The sequence below is a fragment of the Canis lupus genome, chromosome 12, assembly GCF_011100685.1.
Source record: "Canis lupus familiaris isolate Mischka breed German Shepherd chromosome 12, alternate assembly UU_Cfam_GSD_1.0, whole genome shotgun sequence".
NCBI lineage: Eukaryota > Metazoa > Chordata > Mammalia > Carnivora > Canidae > Canis > Canis lupus.
In genome coordinates, this window is record NC_049233.1 from 57,972,549 (window position 1) to 57,986,548 (window position 14,000).

Below are 14,000 nucleotides of genomic sequence, written 5' to 3' on the forward strand. Positions count from 1 at the left end.
TGGTTCCATTTATAAGGCATTCTTGAAATAACATAATTACAGAGTTGAAGAACAAATCTGTGGCTGCTATGGACTATGGATGGAGAGCAGGGAGTGTGACTATAAACAGGTAACCCTTGAAATGGTGATGGTACAGTCAGGTATCTCAATTGTGATGATTATACAAAACTATACATGTAATAAAAGTGCACAGAATTATACCCACGCAGACAGGCACACACACACACACACACACACACACACAAACGCACACACACGAGGCCTTGCATATCTGGTGGAATCAGAATAAGCTTTAAGGATTGTACTGATGTCATTTCCCTGGTTTTGATAGTGTACTATAGAAATACAAGATGTTAAATCAGGAGAGGCTGGGTGAAGAATGAATGGGACCCCCTTGTATATCTTTTTGAAGCTTCCTGTTAATTAGTTCAAAAATAAAAAGTTTAACAAATAGATTATTTACTGAGCAGCTACTATGCCAAGCATTTTTTAATACATTTTCTTCTCATTAAGATACATACATAAAATCATTCCACAGAGCCTACCTCTGCTCTCAAGCTATTTTCATCACTATAGGGAGAAAGGAGAGAGGAACAAACAATGGCATAATTTACAGGAACAAGAACTCTCCTTAATGAATACTACCAAATAACAAATGACTTTGTGATGAATGGATAAAGAAGATGTGGTTTATGTATACAATGGAATATTACTCAGCCATTAGAAATGACAAATACCCACCATTTGCTTCAACGTGGATGGAACTGGAGGGTATTGTGCTGAGTGAAATGAGTCAATTGGAGAAGGACAAACATTATATGTTCTCATTCATTTGGGGAATATAAATAATAGTGAAAGGAAATAGAAGGGAAGGGAGAAGCAATGGGTAGGAAATATCAGAAAGGGAGACAGAACATAAAGACTCCTAACTCTGGGAAACAAACTAGGGGTGGTGGAAGGGGAGGAAGGTGGGGGGTGGGGGGTGAATGAGTGATGGGCACTGAGGGGGGCACTTGACAGGACAAGCACTGGGTGTTATTCTGTATGTTGGCAAATTGAACACCAATAAAAAATAAATTTATTATTTAAAAAAATGACTTTGCATGGTCCTTAGTTACCCCTTATAACAGAGTCCCACTGGGACTCCACTATGTGTAGACAAGTGGCCAAAATAAGTTAATATGTTTTTATTTCTTCAGATAACTGTATTCTTCTCCCAAGGACACAATAACACTTCCACTTCTCCCAAATACCTGAACATTTCCATTTCTCTACCTCAACTATCTCAAACACCAAAACCACAACTCTCTGCCAAAATTAAAAAACAAAGGGAAAGACTAACTTGAAGAGGGGAACAGGAGTATGTACATTTTGACTTCCTCCACTTCCCTTCCTAAGTGTGCAGCACTCCTTTTCACCAATTAGTGAACTAGAGAGAGGCTAAGCATTAGTTCCATTTCATCCTGAAGCCTAAGAATATGACTCCTGACAAGTGACTTGTGAAACATAATTTCAATAAAAATTATGTGTAAATCTGGTGAAAGATTAGGACTTCTAATTTCATACCAAGAGCAAGTTGAAAGAATAGACATAAAAGGGGTAATTCTGAAGTCCTATATTTGAAAAGCAAGGACACATGCCATTAAAGAAACGGGGATTCTGGGGAAGGCTGATAGATGACCATACCAGTACAGGACCTAGAAGTGCTTTACTAAATGTCATTGCTTTGAGTTTTTATATTTTAAATTTCTAAGGGGAAAAATCATTCCATACATCTTCTGTATTATCCCTGGGGTGGGATCTGGCCAGGGTACAACTTAACTATTCTCTGATTCTGCAATTCAGACTTATAAAACTGAAATTGTTAATGAATTCAGAGATAACTGAATTCATGATAAAAGGTTTCAGGCCTCTAAATTAAATCTATTACCATTTAAATGCTTCAACCATATATACTTATTATTAAGTAAATTTGAAAGTTTGATGCTTCCTACAAGAGCTAACCAGCGTTTAAATAGCATCCACAATCTTTTGTGGGGAAGAGCAGGGAAATGTAAAAAAATATTTATTTTTTTGTGCTCAGTTTTCTGTAACTTGTTTAGTCATATAATTGTCTAAATTAAAAAAAAACGTACAATTGTCTAAATTTCATCTGTCAAATAAGTCCTCTAGGGATTCCCGAATAAAACATACAATGCATTAAAGCCTATAGTTGTTTTGCAATAACAAGTCAAAAACAATAATTAAGATGTCCACGTTTTTCACTTTAAATATTAATAAAAACTTTACAGGGAGGTCTTCTAGTTTGCAAATGATGGTCTAAAATCAACACTTCCCCATTCTCCAGAAACTAAGGTCAACAAGAATAGAAAACAAAAACAACGAGTTCCTTTTCAGAAAAACCACAAGACCCCGTCATAAATTAAGTGGAAGGGTCCCACCTCAACGCAGCAGAGATCAAAGAGGAGTGCATACAGAAGGAAGCAGAGAGCATACTGCAGCTACAGATTTCACAGAGAACGCTGCATGCTTTGCAAACACAGCACAGAAACCTAAATCTCTGTGCTGCAACAACACTGGCAGGAGCTCCCCTATATCCAGTTTTGTTTTAAGAAGCCAAAAAAGGCAATTACTAATTCACTAAGTGACAAACAAACAAACAAACAAACAAAAAGCCAAATTCACAGGGAACAGTCTCATCTCTAAGTCAGTCGGGAAGAAGAGATACTTTGGATTCTCAAAAAACCCAGGGCTGCGTAATCCTGTTGAGTTGGAAAGGAGTAAAAGCTAACTGAGCTCACACTCAAAACTCCAGTGGTCCTGACAGTGCCCTGGCCCTCCTCACACAAATATTCTAAAACTAACTGGCCCAAGAAAGGTGACTTACAATGAGAAATCAAGGAAAAATCTAAGCCACAAACTCTATGGCAATAGAAGAAAACTGAAAAGCGTATGACACAGAAATCACTGTCATGAAATAAAAATACAAAACAGAAGCAAATGCACCAGCACGAGGTGGCAAAACAGTAGGAAGAGCAGTAGCAGAGCTCAGGGAAAAAAATGAAAGAAAAAATAAATGAAACCACAAAAAGGATGACAAATAAAAAGGGCAGAAAGTGAAAAATACTGCAGAAGACATTGTAAAAGATAAAAATGAAAAGAGCAAACAAAATGAAAAGGAAGCAGGAGTTTTAGAGGATTTGAGAAAAAATAATAATAATAATAATATAATAAAAAATAATAAAATAATAAAATATATTTTATTATAATAATATTATAATAAAATAATAAAATAATAATGACAGGCAAGGAAGATCTAACATAGGAATCATCCCTGAACATTTTTTTTCAGGATCCCTGAAAGAAATCATATTCACAGAATAAAACAAATGTTTAAAGATATAATTCAGACTTCCCTCAACAATGTAGCTATCCTGAAACACTGTCCAAGTTAAAAACACTTAAAAATGGAAATAAAAATTTAAAACACCTTTTTAAATGGAGAGCTGAACTGGTGAGAAAGAATGGGAGAATCCTTGGAGGCTGAAATGGAAGGCACGAAGCTCAAGAAAAAAGCAGGCCTGAAGCCAGCAGCTCCCCAGAATCTTCTCCCAGGCTTGAAAGGCCTGGCTTTAACAGGCCATGAGAAATGTGAAAACAAAAAGATGCTAATTTTAAGTTATTTTAGAAACTAGACAAAATCTCAATAAAAACATCAACAGGATTTTGGAACTAGACAAGGTGATTTAAAATTTCATGCAGGGGACTCCTGGGTGGTTAAGTGTCTGCTTTCAGCTCAGGTCATGATCCCAATGTCCTGGGATTGAGCCCCATGTCGTCGTGCTCTTTGCTACCTGCTGCTCCCCCTACTTGTGCTCTCTCTCTCTCTGTCAAATAAATAAATAAAATCTTTTTTAAAATCTTAAAAATAAAAAATAGATAAAAGTTCATATAGAAAAGAGTAAAAATAAAGAATAAAGGATTTATTGATGAAAAACATAGATGGTTATTTCCCCCAGTGCTATTTAGGATGCCAGATATGACAATTTACCAGGAATGTCGTCTGAAGAGTCTTCATCACGAGGTATAGCAGGCCTTTTATTTCTTTTGGCTTTCTCAGGCAAAGCTTTGGAAGGCTCTTTCACCCGCATCTGTTATTTACTGAAAAGGTTGGGGGTAGGGTGAAATGAATACATTTTAATCCTCAAAACTAAAATTTTAGGTATTTTACTTCATGTATATTAAAATGGAAATGACTTCAATTTTAGTTGGCTTGGTACATTAACAGAAGAAGAGAACATTAGATGTAACCAAAGAAATCTTTATTAAACCAAAATACAAATGCACATATTTGACTTTTGCCAACTACTCCCTAGATGATGTCCAGGTGAATGACAAAACTAAAGTTTTGACCAAGGGAATAAATGCTGCTTCTGGGTCTTGTGCTCCCCTTGCCCTTTCTCCCACCCCACTAGCTAGGAAATTAGTAGAAATTGGAAAAGCCACAATGGGGCAGGGAAGGAAGCCAGGTGCCCAGCACAGCAGAGCCAGCCTATCTGCACTATATGACCCAGCACTGAACTACTGAGAGAGAAATAAATTGTTTTAAGCTGCAGCATTTTTTTTGGGGGGGGGGTGAGGCTTTCCCCCACATTTTTATTATGAAAACACTTAAACATCCAGAAAAGTTAATAGAATATAATAAACACCCATATGCTTATTACCTAGAATCCACATCTAGAACATTTTGCCCTATTTGTTTTATCTAAATATCAGTATGTACAGATACTGAATATGTGAATATATTTACTTGTTTTTGCTGAACTACTTCAAAGTAAGTTGCAAAGAGCATGTATCTTTGTGCCTCCATAGACCATACTTTCAATAGCAAGGTTGTATAACGCCCCACACTTAATTTGTTTCTTTCTTCATGGTGTTACTTACCTCTGTCCTTTCTGTTTCTTAAAAACCCAAAATTAATTGTTAAGATTTTATTTATTTATTTTTAAAGATTTTATTTATTTATTCATGAGAGACACAGAGAGAGGGAGAGACACAGCCAGACTCCATGCAGGGAGCCCAATATGGGACTCGAACCCGGGTCTCCAGGACCTCGCCCTGGGCTGAAGGCAACGCTAAATCACTGAGCTACCCGGGCTGCCCAATTGTTAAGATTTTAGATTAAAGATTAAGCATCTTTTCAAACCACTGTATTTGGAGTCTCTGCCTAAATCCTACCTAATATCATCTGTTCTATAGCTAAGCTACACTGCAATTTTCATGGCTATTTGTTTATTTGCTTTCTATTGATCAAGAAACTTTCAACTCAATAATAAATTCTGAATCTTGGGGTGCCTGGGTGGCTCAGTAAGTTAAGCGTCCGATTCTTGATTTTGGTTCAGGTCATGATCTCAGGGTCATGGGATTCGGCCCCATGCCAGGCTCCACTCAGTGGGAAGTCTGTTTGATATCCTCTCCCTCTTCCTCTGTCTCTCCGTGTGTTTGTGCACATGCTCTCTCTCTAAAATAAATAAATCTTTAAAAATGAATACAGAAATAAATCCTGAATTTTTTTTCCTTTAAGATTTTATTTAGAGAGAGGCAGAGACAGAGAGAGAAAAGCAAGCTCCCCACAAGGAGCCTGATGAGGAACTCAATCCTAGAACCCCAGGATCACAACCTGAGCCAAAGGCAGACGCTCAACCACTGAGCAGTTGCCCTAAATTCTGAATCTTGATTCAGAATATTCATGAGAGACAGAGAGAGAGGCAGAGGCCTTCTATTCCACATAAGGAGCTTTCTCGTTTACCATTTTTAAGAGCCATTTCTTTAACTCCAGAGGTCATCACTCTTGAACTGAGCTGCAACAAATTATGGCCTTCAGGGTTAGAGATGCACAAGGACTCTGAGTTCCTTGACCACTTCATTTCTGACTGCCTTTTCCCTCCAAACTTCCTCATCCACTCACTCTTACCGTCCTACCTTGCAAAATCACTAATTCAAGTATTCCATTCTCTAATCACAAATTCGAGTTCTTCCAGCTTTGCCTGTTCAGCCAATCCTATTCACCTTTAGTGCCCAGCCTGACAAGAGGTTGCATCTCACCACGTGCTTCCATGATCACTATAGCAAGGCAGGGAGATGGGGAAGTAGCAAATGGAGTGCTGGGTCTTAAAGTTTCACTCGGACATGATGTATGTCACGTCTCCTCACATTTTAGCAGTCCAAGCAAGTCATATGGCACATTTAACTTCAAGTGGACATGAGTAGGGGGTAGGATGTGGGCTGTGTACAAAGAATGCAACCTTACTATGTACACAGAAGGACAAAACACGTGTGCACAGCCTTAAAGACTACCACATCACTCCTCTAACAGAACTCCAAACCTAGGGGCCCCTGGGTGGCTCAGTAGTTGAGCATCTGCCTTCAGCTCCGGTGGTGATCCTGGGGTCCTAGAATAGAGTCCTGCATCAGGCTCCCAGCAGGGAGCCTGCGTCTCCCTCTGCCTAGGTCTCTGCCTCTCTCTGTGTGTCTCTCATGAATAAATAAATAAAATCTTATAGATTTTATAATAGATAAGATTAAGAGTTACAAACTTCCAGTTATAAAATAAATAAGTCATGGAGATGAAAAGTATCGTATAGGGAATATACTCAAAAATATTGTAATAATGTTGTATGGTAACAGATGGTGATGCCAGGGTACTGGGATCGAGTCCCACATCGGGCTCCCTGCAGGGAGCCTGCTTCTCCCTCTGCCTAGGTCTCTGCCTCTCTCTGTGTCTTTCATGAATAAATAAATAAAATCTTTTTTTAATAAATAAATATTAAAAAAAAACAACCCCAAACCTAAATGAACCCAATTAAACACTTTCACCATGTCTGCATCCAAACAGGCTGGAGAAAATCTTGTAAGAAAGCAGATTGGGTCCACCAAATTCATAATCTCAATCTCAATCTCAAATGGATCAAGACATGCCATTATATACTACACTTCCTGGCAAACCTACTTACTTACTCCTCACACAGCCATCTGAAACCTTCCTCATTCTCCCAAACCTTTAAAAATGAATAAATAAATAAATCTCCATCTCCCTACTTCTCAAGAGAGTATCTAGTCTTCTGCTTTACTGAGGGAAAAAAGATATAATCAGATGGCAAATGTCATCTTTCCACCGCCAAACTTACAGACTTCCCTCCAACTATTTCAACTTGATGTCCTGAAAATATAGGTGTAACTAAAAGAATCCAGGGGAAAAAAATGGCTCCTGGAAACTGCTCATACCTTTCCCCAGCTTCTCAAATCACCTCTTGATAAAGACAGGCAGCGACACATAGATAGTGCTTGCAGAATAACAAAAAGAACCAGGTATTTGACCTACATTCTATAAAAGGTCTGTAAAAGACAGTGACTTAACTTGGCCACATAGTCAATTTCTAGTGATTTTTCTGACACTTGCAGTATGTCTAAACATAGATATAACTTTGGACGGTAACCCACTATTCAGCACGTATCTGTATAGCTCTCTTTTTCTTTCCTTTTTAGGCAGAAAGAGACAAAATTAAAATCCAATTATTTAGATCTTCAAGTACTTCTATCACCAATATTGCATCTGGGGAGTTCCAAGACCACCCTCACATTTGAAGATTCACTGGAAGGACTCACAGGACTCGGCATGTAGTTGTACTCATGGCTAACTTTTATTACAGCAAGGCAGTATGGACATGCAACCTGAGCATAATGGAAAAAGACACTGGTGAAGTTTGCAGGAATCCATGTGCAGGCTTCCTTATGTTCTCTTCCTCCCAGAAAGGGTCAAACAGAGCGCATTCTTTCTCCTCAGTGAGGAAACTCCAGCAATGTCTGTGCAATGTTTCTGCCCAGGGAAGCCCATTACAGACTCACAGGCCAGGGTTTTTTCTGGGGGCTGGTGACTTCGACACAAACAGTAGTGCAAGGCATAAACTATATTGTTCCCAGACGCCAAACAAGGTGTAGCCTTGCAAGAGGATCTTTCTAAGGATAGCCTTCTCAGGCCTGGTAGGTTTATTCTTTCCAGGACAAATAAGTTCTGGCCCTTTCTTTCATGCGGTTTCCCAAACAAATCTTTCCAGCTTTCAACTTCAGTATTTCTCTAACATGTCTTTTCTCTGCTGTAAGATGTGCAACTGAGTTGTTTAGAAATGTTTGATTTAAAAAAAAAAAAAAAAAAAAAAAAAAAAACCATGCTGGGGTGCCTGAGTGGCTCTAGGCCTTAAGCCTCTCTGCCTTCCACTCAGGTCATGATCCCAGTGTCCTGGGATCCAGCCCCACCTCAGGCTCCCTGCTCAGCGGGGGGTCTGCTTTTCCTCTCCACCCTACTCATGCTCTCTCTCTCTCAACTAAATAAAATCTTTAAAAAAAAATAAATTAAATAAATTAAAATTCAAAAGCATGCTATACAAACAGAAGCCCATAGTCTCAAACAAATAAAACAACTTTTCCCCCACCCTTGGACTGTTGGGTAACCATCTTCAGCGCGGGGAGGACACGACTCTCCGTTCGGTACCAGGCTCAGAAAGATGAACAGCACTTACATACTTCTGCTGTGCATCACGCTCGGCTCCACGCACCTCAAAGACACTGTCCCACAACCACCTTACAAGGCAGGTCACTATTACTGCCCCCCCCCCCCCGTACACACTGGAAACAGACACACAGAGGGCAAGGGGCTTGCAGAGGTCGCCGAGCCCGTGGGCGGTGCACGGGGATCGAGACCCCGGCAGGACCCCGGCAGCCCGTCTCCAAGGCGCCTACTGCCAGCACCCCAAGTTCCTCAAGAGAAAATGGGCGGCGAGGAGGGCGCGCGGGAGGGAGGCGGGAAGGCAGTCGGCGGCGCCGGGGTCCGAGCAGGCGGAGGCCCGGCCCCTCCCGCGGGCCCCTCCCGCCCAAACACCCTCGGCCGCCGCCCAGCCCCGCCGCACGCGCGCGGCCCCCGGCGACCGCCTGGAGCCCCCCGGCCTCGCGGAGGCGGGAGCGCCGAGGGGGCTCGCCCAGGCCCGTCCTGCCACCAGGCGCTGGGGCAGAACCGGCGGAGACCCAGACGCTGCAGCGACCCCAGCACCGCAACCCGGACTCACCACGCCGGCCGGGCCGCCGCGACTACAACCGGGAGGCACTGCGCCTGCGCGGCCGACCTCGGGCCGGCAGGGCGGGGCCTCGTGTGTGCGCGCCCCACGGGAGCGGCGGAGGGGCCGTGCCCTGGGGGAGCCGCACAGGGGGTGGGCGGGGCATGGGGGGGCTCGTGTGACCTCCCCACGGGAGCGGCGGAGGGGCCGTGCCCTGGGGGTGCAGCACCGGGGGTGGGCGGGGCATGGGGGGCCTCGTGTGACCTCCCCACGGGAGCGGCGGAGGGGCCGTGCCCTGGGGGTGCAGCACCGGGGGTGGGCGGGGCATGGGGGGCCTCGTGTGACCTCCCCACGGGAGCGGCGGAGGGGCCGTGCCCTGGGGGTGCAGCACCGGGGGTGGGCGGGGCATGGGGGGCCTCGTGTGACCTCCCCACGGGAGCGGCGGAGGGGCCGTGCCCTGGGGGTGCAGCACCGGGGGTGGGCGGGGCATGGGGGGCCTCGTGTGCCCGCCCCACGGGAGCGGCGGAGGGGCCGTGCCCTGGGGGTGCAGCACCGGGGGTGGGCGGGGCATGGGGGGCCTCGTGTGCCCGCCCCACGGGAGCGGCGGAGGGGCCGTGCCCTGGGGGTGCAGCACCCGGGGTGGGCGGGGCATGGGGCGCCTCGTGTGACCTCCCCACGGGAGCGGCGGAGGGGCCGTGCCCTGGGGGTGCAGCACCGGGGGTGGGCGGGGCATGGGGGGCCTCGTGTGCCCGCCCCACGGGAGCGGCGGAGGGGCCGTGCCCTGGGGGTGCAGCACCCGGGGTGGGCGGGGCATGGGGCGCCTCGTGTGACCTCCCCACGGGAGCGGCGGAGGGGCCGTGCCCTGGGGGTGCAGCACCCGGGGTGGGCGGGGCATGGGGGGCCTCGTGTGACCTCCCCACGGGAGCGGCGGAGGGGCCGTGCCCTGGGGGTGCAGCACCCGGGGTGGGCGGGGCATGGGGCGCCTCGTGTGACCTCCCCACGGGAGCGGCGGAGGGGCCGTGCCCTGGGGGTGCAGCACCCGGGGTGGGCGGGGCATGGGGGGCCTCGTGTGCCCGCCCCACGGGAGCGGCGGAGGGGCCGTGCCCTTGGGGTGCAGCACCTGGGGTGGGCGGGGCATGGGGGGCCTCGTGTGCCCGCCCCACGGGAGCGGCGGAGGGGCCGTGCCCTGGGGGTGCAGCACCGGGGGTGGGCGGGGCATGGGGGGCCTCGTGTGCCCGCCCCACGGGAGCGGCGGAGGGGCCGTGCCCTGGGGGTGCAGCACCCGGGGTGGGCGGGGCATGGGGCGCCTCGTGTGACCTCCCCACGGGAGCGGCGGAGGGGCCGTGCCCTGGGGGTGCAGCACCGGGGGTGGGCGGGGCATGGGGGGCCTCGTGTGCCCGCCCCACGGGAGCGGCGGAGGGGCCGTGCCCTGGGGGTGCAGCACCCGGGGTGGGCGGGGCATGGGGCGCCTCGTGTGACCTCCCCACGGGAGCGGCGGAGGGGCCGTGCCCTGGGGGTGCAGCACCCGGGGTGGGCGGGGCATGGGGGGCCTCGTGTGACCTCCCCACGGGAGCGGCGGAGGGGCCGTGCCCTGGGGGTGCAGCACCCGGGGTGGGCGGGGCATGGGGCGCCTCGTGTGACCTCCCCACGGGAGCGGCGGAGGGGCCGTGCCCTGGGGGTGCAGCACCCGGGGTGGGCGGGGCATGGGGGGCCTCGTGTGCCCGCCCCACGGGAGCGGCGGAGGGGCCGTGCCCTTGGGGTGCAGCACCTGGGGTGGGCGGGGCATGGGGGGCCTCGTGTGCCCGCCCCACAGAGGCGGCCGTGGCCTGGAGGTGGTGCACCCGGGGCGGGGCAGGGGCGGGCCGGCTCGCGGGGCGCCTGCGTTCTCGACGTCTGCAGAGCCCCCGAGGCCAGGCTAATCGCAGAACGACGGCAGAGCACTCCAGGCTGCCCCCCAAACAGTGTCCGGAGCGCGCAGCTCTGGTCTTTCCGGAGTCGGGCTTAAGACGCACTCGTTGCTGAGAGCCTGAAGGAGTAGCCTCCGACTTCCCTCCGTCACACCTTTCTGTACAATAGTGACATCTGACATTTGGCATGTTATCTTGCATTTCCCCCCATTATTGCTGGCTTAATTTCTTGTCCTACACCTGTACACTTCGAAGTTCCATTATCCGTCAAAGTGGTCTGCATATGTTTAGTAAAAATAGTTGGTTTGAAAATATTTTATTTTTAAAGAGTTTATTCACGAGAGACACAGAGAGGCAGAGACATAGGCAGAGGGAGAAGCAGGCTCTCTGCAGGTAGCCCCATGCGGGACTCGATCCCAGGACCCCGAGGACACGATCTGAGAAGGGGAGATGCTCCACCATTGAGCCACCCAGGCGCCCAGAAAATACTATATTTTAATGATTCTGCAAATATCAACACTAGTTGTGGTTAAGTCCTACGAGCTTTGTAATCTTTCACAACTCTTCAGCAAGGAGACAAGTGTGGCCTTATGGATAGAATCTTGGATTGGGAGTCTAATAAGATACCAGAGATGAACCAAAAAACTCTGACTTTCCCTTAAAATTTCTAATTCATTTCTTACGAAATACCATTATTTCTATGTACGGAACTGGCAAAGGAAGTTACTAGGTGTCAACATTGTATTTATGGAAACCACTCCTTCAATAAATGTAACTAAGTACAAATATGCCAGTTATTGTACCCGGTATAGGGATAAAGAATAACGTTTTGAAGTAGGAGAATTTTTTTCTTTTTTCTTTTTTTTTTTTTTTTGAGAATTTTTTTCTTTAGGGAGAAATATCTTTTCCCTATTTTCTTCTATAGGGAAAAAAATTCCCCAAATAAGAATAGGTTGTATTGTGATGTAATTGTGAAGTCAAAACTGTCTATATTACCAAAGTTTTCATTTATTGTAACATCAAATTTGAAATAGCACATGGAGGAAAAAAAGATATGCAAACTTGAACAAACCTAAATAATTTCCATACTAAATTACATTGCTGTAAGCAGGATTTTTAAAAATGTATCATATACTGGACTCCCAATTTACAGTAAAAAAAAGGGGGGGGGACTGAATTAGAACATAGAAATTTAGGAATTAGGGGCTGCCCAGTGGCTCAGTAATCCTCTGCCTTCAGCTCAAGTCAGGATTCCAGGGTGCTGGGATGGAGTCCAGGTCAGCCAGGAGTCTGCTGCTCCCTCTCCCTCTGCTCCTCTCCCTGCTCCTGCTCGTGTGCTCTCTCTCTCAAATAAATAAATCTTTTTTGGAAAAAAGAAAGTTAGGAATTATGCAAACACCGTACAATTTTTCTTGGAAATGACAAAGTTCCAAAGCTACCTTGATTTCTAGAGGTTTACATATTATTTTACAACTTGATTTTTTTCACTAGACAGTATATCTTGGACATAACTTTATATTAGCCTCATTCTTTTGACTAGGTGCTTTAAACTCCAGTGAATGGATGTATCATTTTTTTTTTCCCAATCAGTTTTCTGTTGATGTACCTTTATCTTGGCCCACTTGTGCAAATACCATCAGAGAGATAGCAGTGGAAATGCTGAGTCAACAGATATATTCATTTTAAGTTTTGATAGAAACTCTTCCCCCAAAAAAGCTTCATGAAAAACAATACATTTCCTAATTATTCATTTGATTTGTCAAATATCTGGAGACTTGTGAATTTAGAAAGCAATGGGGAAAATCTCCTCCTTCCCAGTTGCCTTTCACTTATGTCATGCCAAGAAATAAACAAGTTGTTTGAGAATCAATGATTCATATCATCTCAGCACTAGTAGACCTTTCCCAGGAGAATTAAACTATTTTTCTCCCTTTCATCCCACTTTCAGCCTTCCTGACTCTCTCTGAAGAGAAGAACTTGGACACTTGTCCAAGGAACAATGATTAAGACTCTCTTTTGACAAGACTTTTTACTATAAGAACTCTTAAATAAACTACGTCTGGCACTGTGTTACGTACGGAAAGAGCTATTCATCTTTTGAGAGAAAAAATCCTGCAGAAAAATATTTCTCAAATAATTAGTCATGAACATTGGAAAAAGAATTCTTTCGTAATATGTGTTCTTGCAAAAGCCTAAATCAAATTGAATGCGATTTATTGAGACCAAGCACATTGTTTCATTGTTTCCATATCTGTGTTCATACTACCTATGGTTTTAATGTATTCAGGAGAGCATGAGGATGCCATGGAGAGTACATGAATTTACAATATATAATGACATTTTAGTTCAGGGCTAATTCACAAAATAGGTTATATAGAGACTATAGCTAAATTTTAAATAATTTGGAAAAAGATAATTGTAAGTGATGACACTGGCATAGAAATTTGAAATGGTGCTACTATTAAATCATTGAAAATTAAATAATCTTAAAGTGCTTAATGAAATTATTCCTTGGACACATACTTTAATGCCATTTAGAAATTAATTTTTAAATTTTCCATTGTGAATTAATTTACAGTCAAATATAGCTTCTATTATGTTGGGGGACAAAATTGAGAATAAATTTAAAATAAGGTAATGAAACTCAGCAATTATAAACTCTTATGTGGTGCACGGAATAACACTCCCCGCCCTCAAAGGTGTTCTAATTCCTGGAACTCATGGTCACTTTACCTTACATGGCAAAAGGACTTTGCATATATGATTTAAATTAAGGATCTTAAGAGAGGGAAATTATCCTGGATCATTCAAGTAGCCCTAGAGTTATCACAAAGGTCTTTAGAAAAGGGGGGCAGGAGGGAGGGTCAGAGGAAGAATAAGGGATGCAACAACAGAAGCAGAAGTCAGAGGTAGAGATTTGAAGATGCTAAACTGCTGGCTTTGAAGATGGGGAAGGGGACCACTAGCCAAGGAATGCAAGCAACTT

General features: G+C 45.4%; 2 protein-coding genes across 5 annotated transcripts in view; both read right to left on the reverse strand.

The window, feature by feature from the left end:
• Positions 1 to 9,259, reverse strand: part of USP45 (ubiquitin specific peptidase 45) — a 73,906-nt gene extending 64,647 nt beyond the window's left edge. For all 4 annotated transcript variants that reach the window (XR_005368054.1, XM_038554794.1, XM_038554793.1 and 1 more), the window contains exons 1-2: positions 9,120 to 9,259; positions 4,052 to 4,161 (exon numbers count right to left, since the gene is read on the reverse strand). Coding sequence is in view for 3 of the 4 variants with exons in the window: in XM_038554794.1 (XP_038410722.1) it covers positions 4,052 to 4,151 (100 nt within the window). In the remaining variant the exon portion in view is untranslated. The remainder of the gene's footprint in view (positions 1 to 4,051; positions 4,162 to 9,119) is intronic.
• Positions 8,816 to 11,203, reverse strand: LOC119876897 (basic proline-rich protein-like). Its single transcript, XM_038555052.1, has 2 exons — positions 9,120 to 11,203; positions 8,816 to 9,056 (listed from the first exon to the last, which is right to left on the reverse strand). The coding sequence occupies exons 1-2, from the start codon at positions 11,201 to 11,203 to the stop codon at positions 8,816 to 8,818; spliced, it is 2,325 nt and encodes a 774-aa protein (XP_038410980.1).
• Positions 11,204 to 14,000: the final 2,797 nt, after the last annotated feature.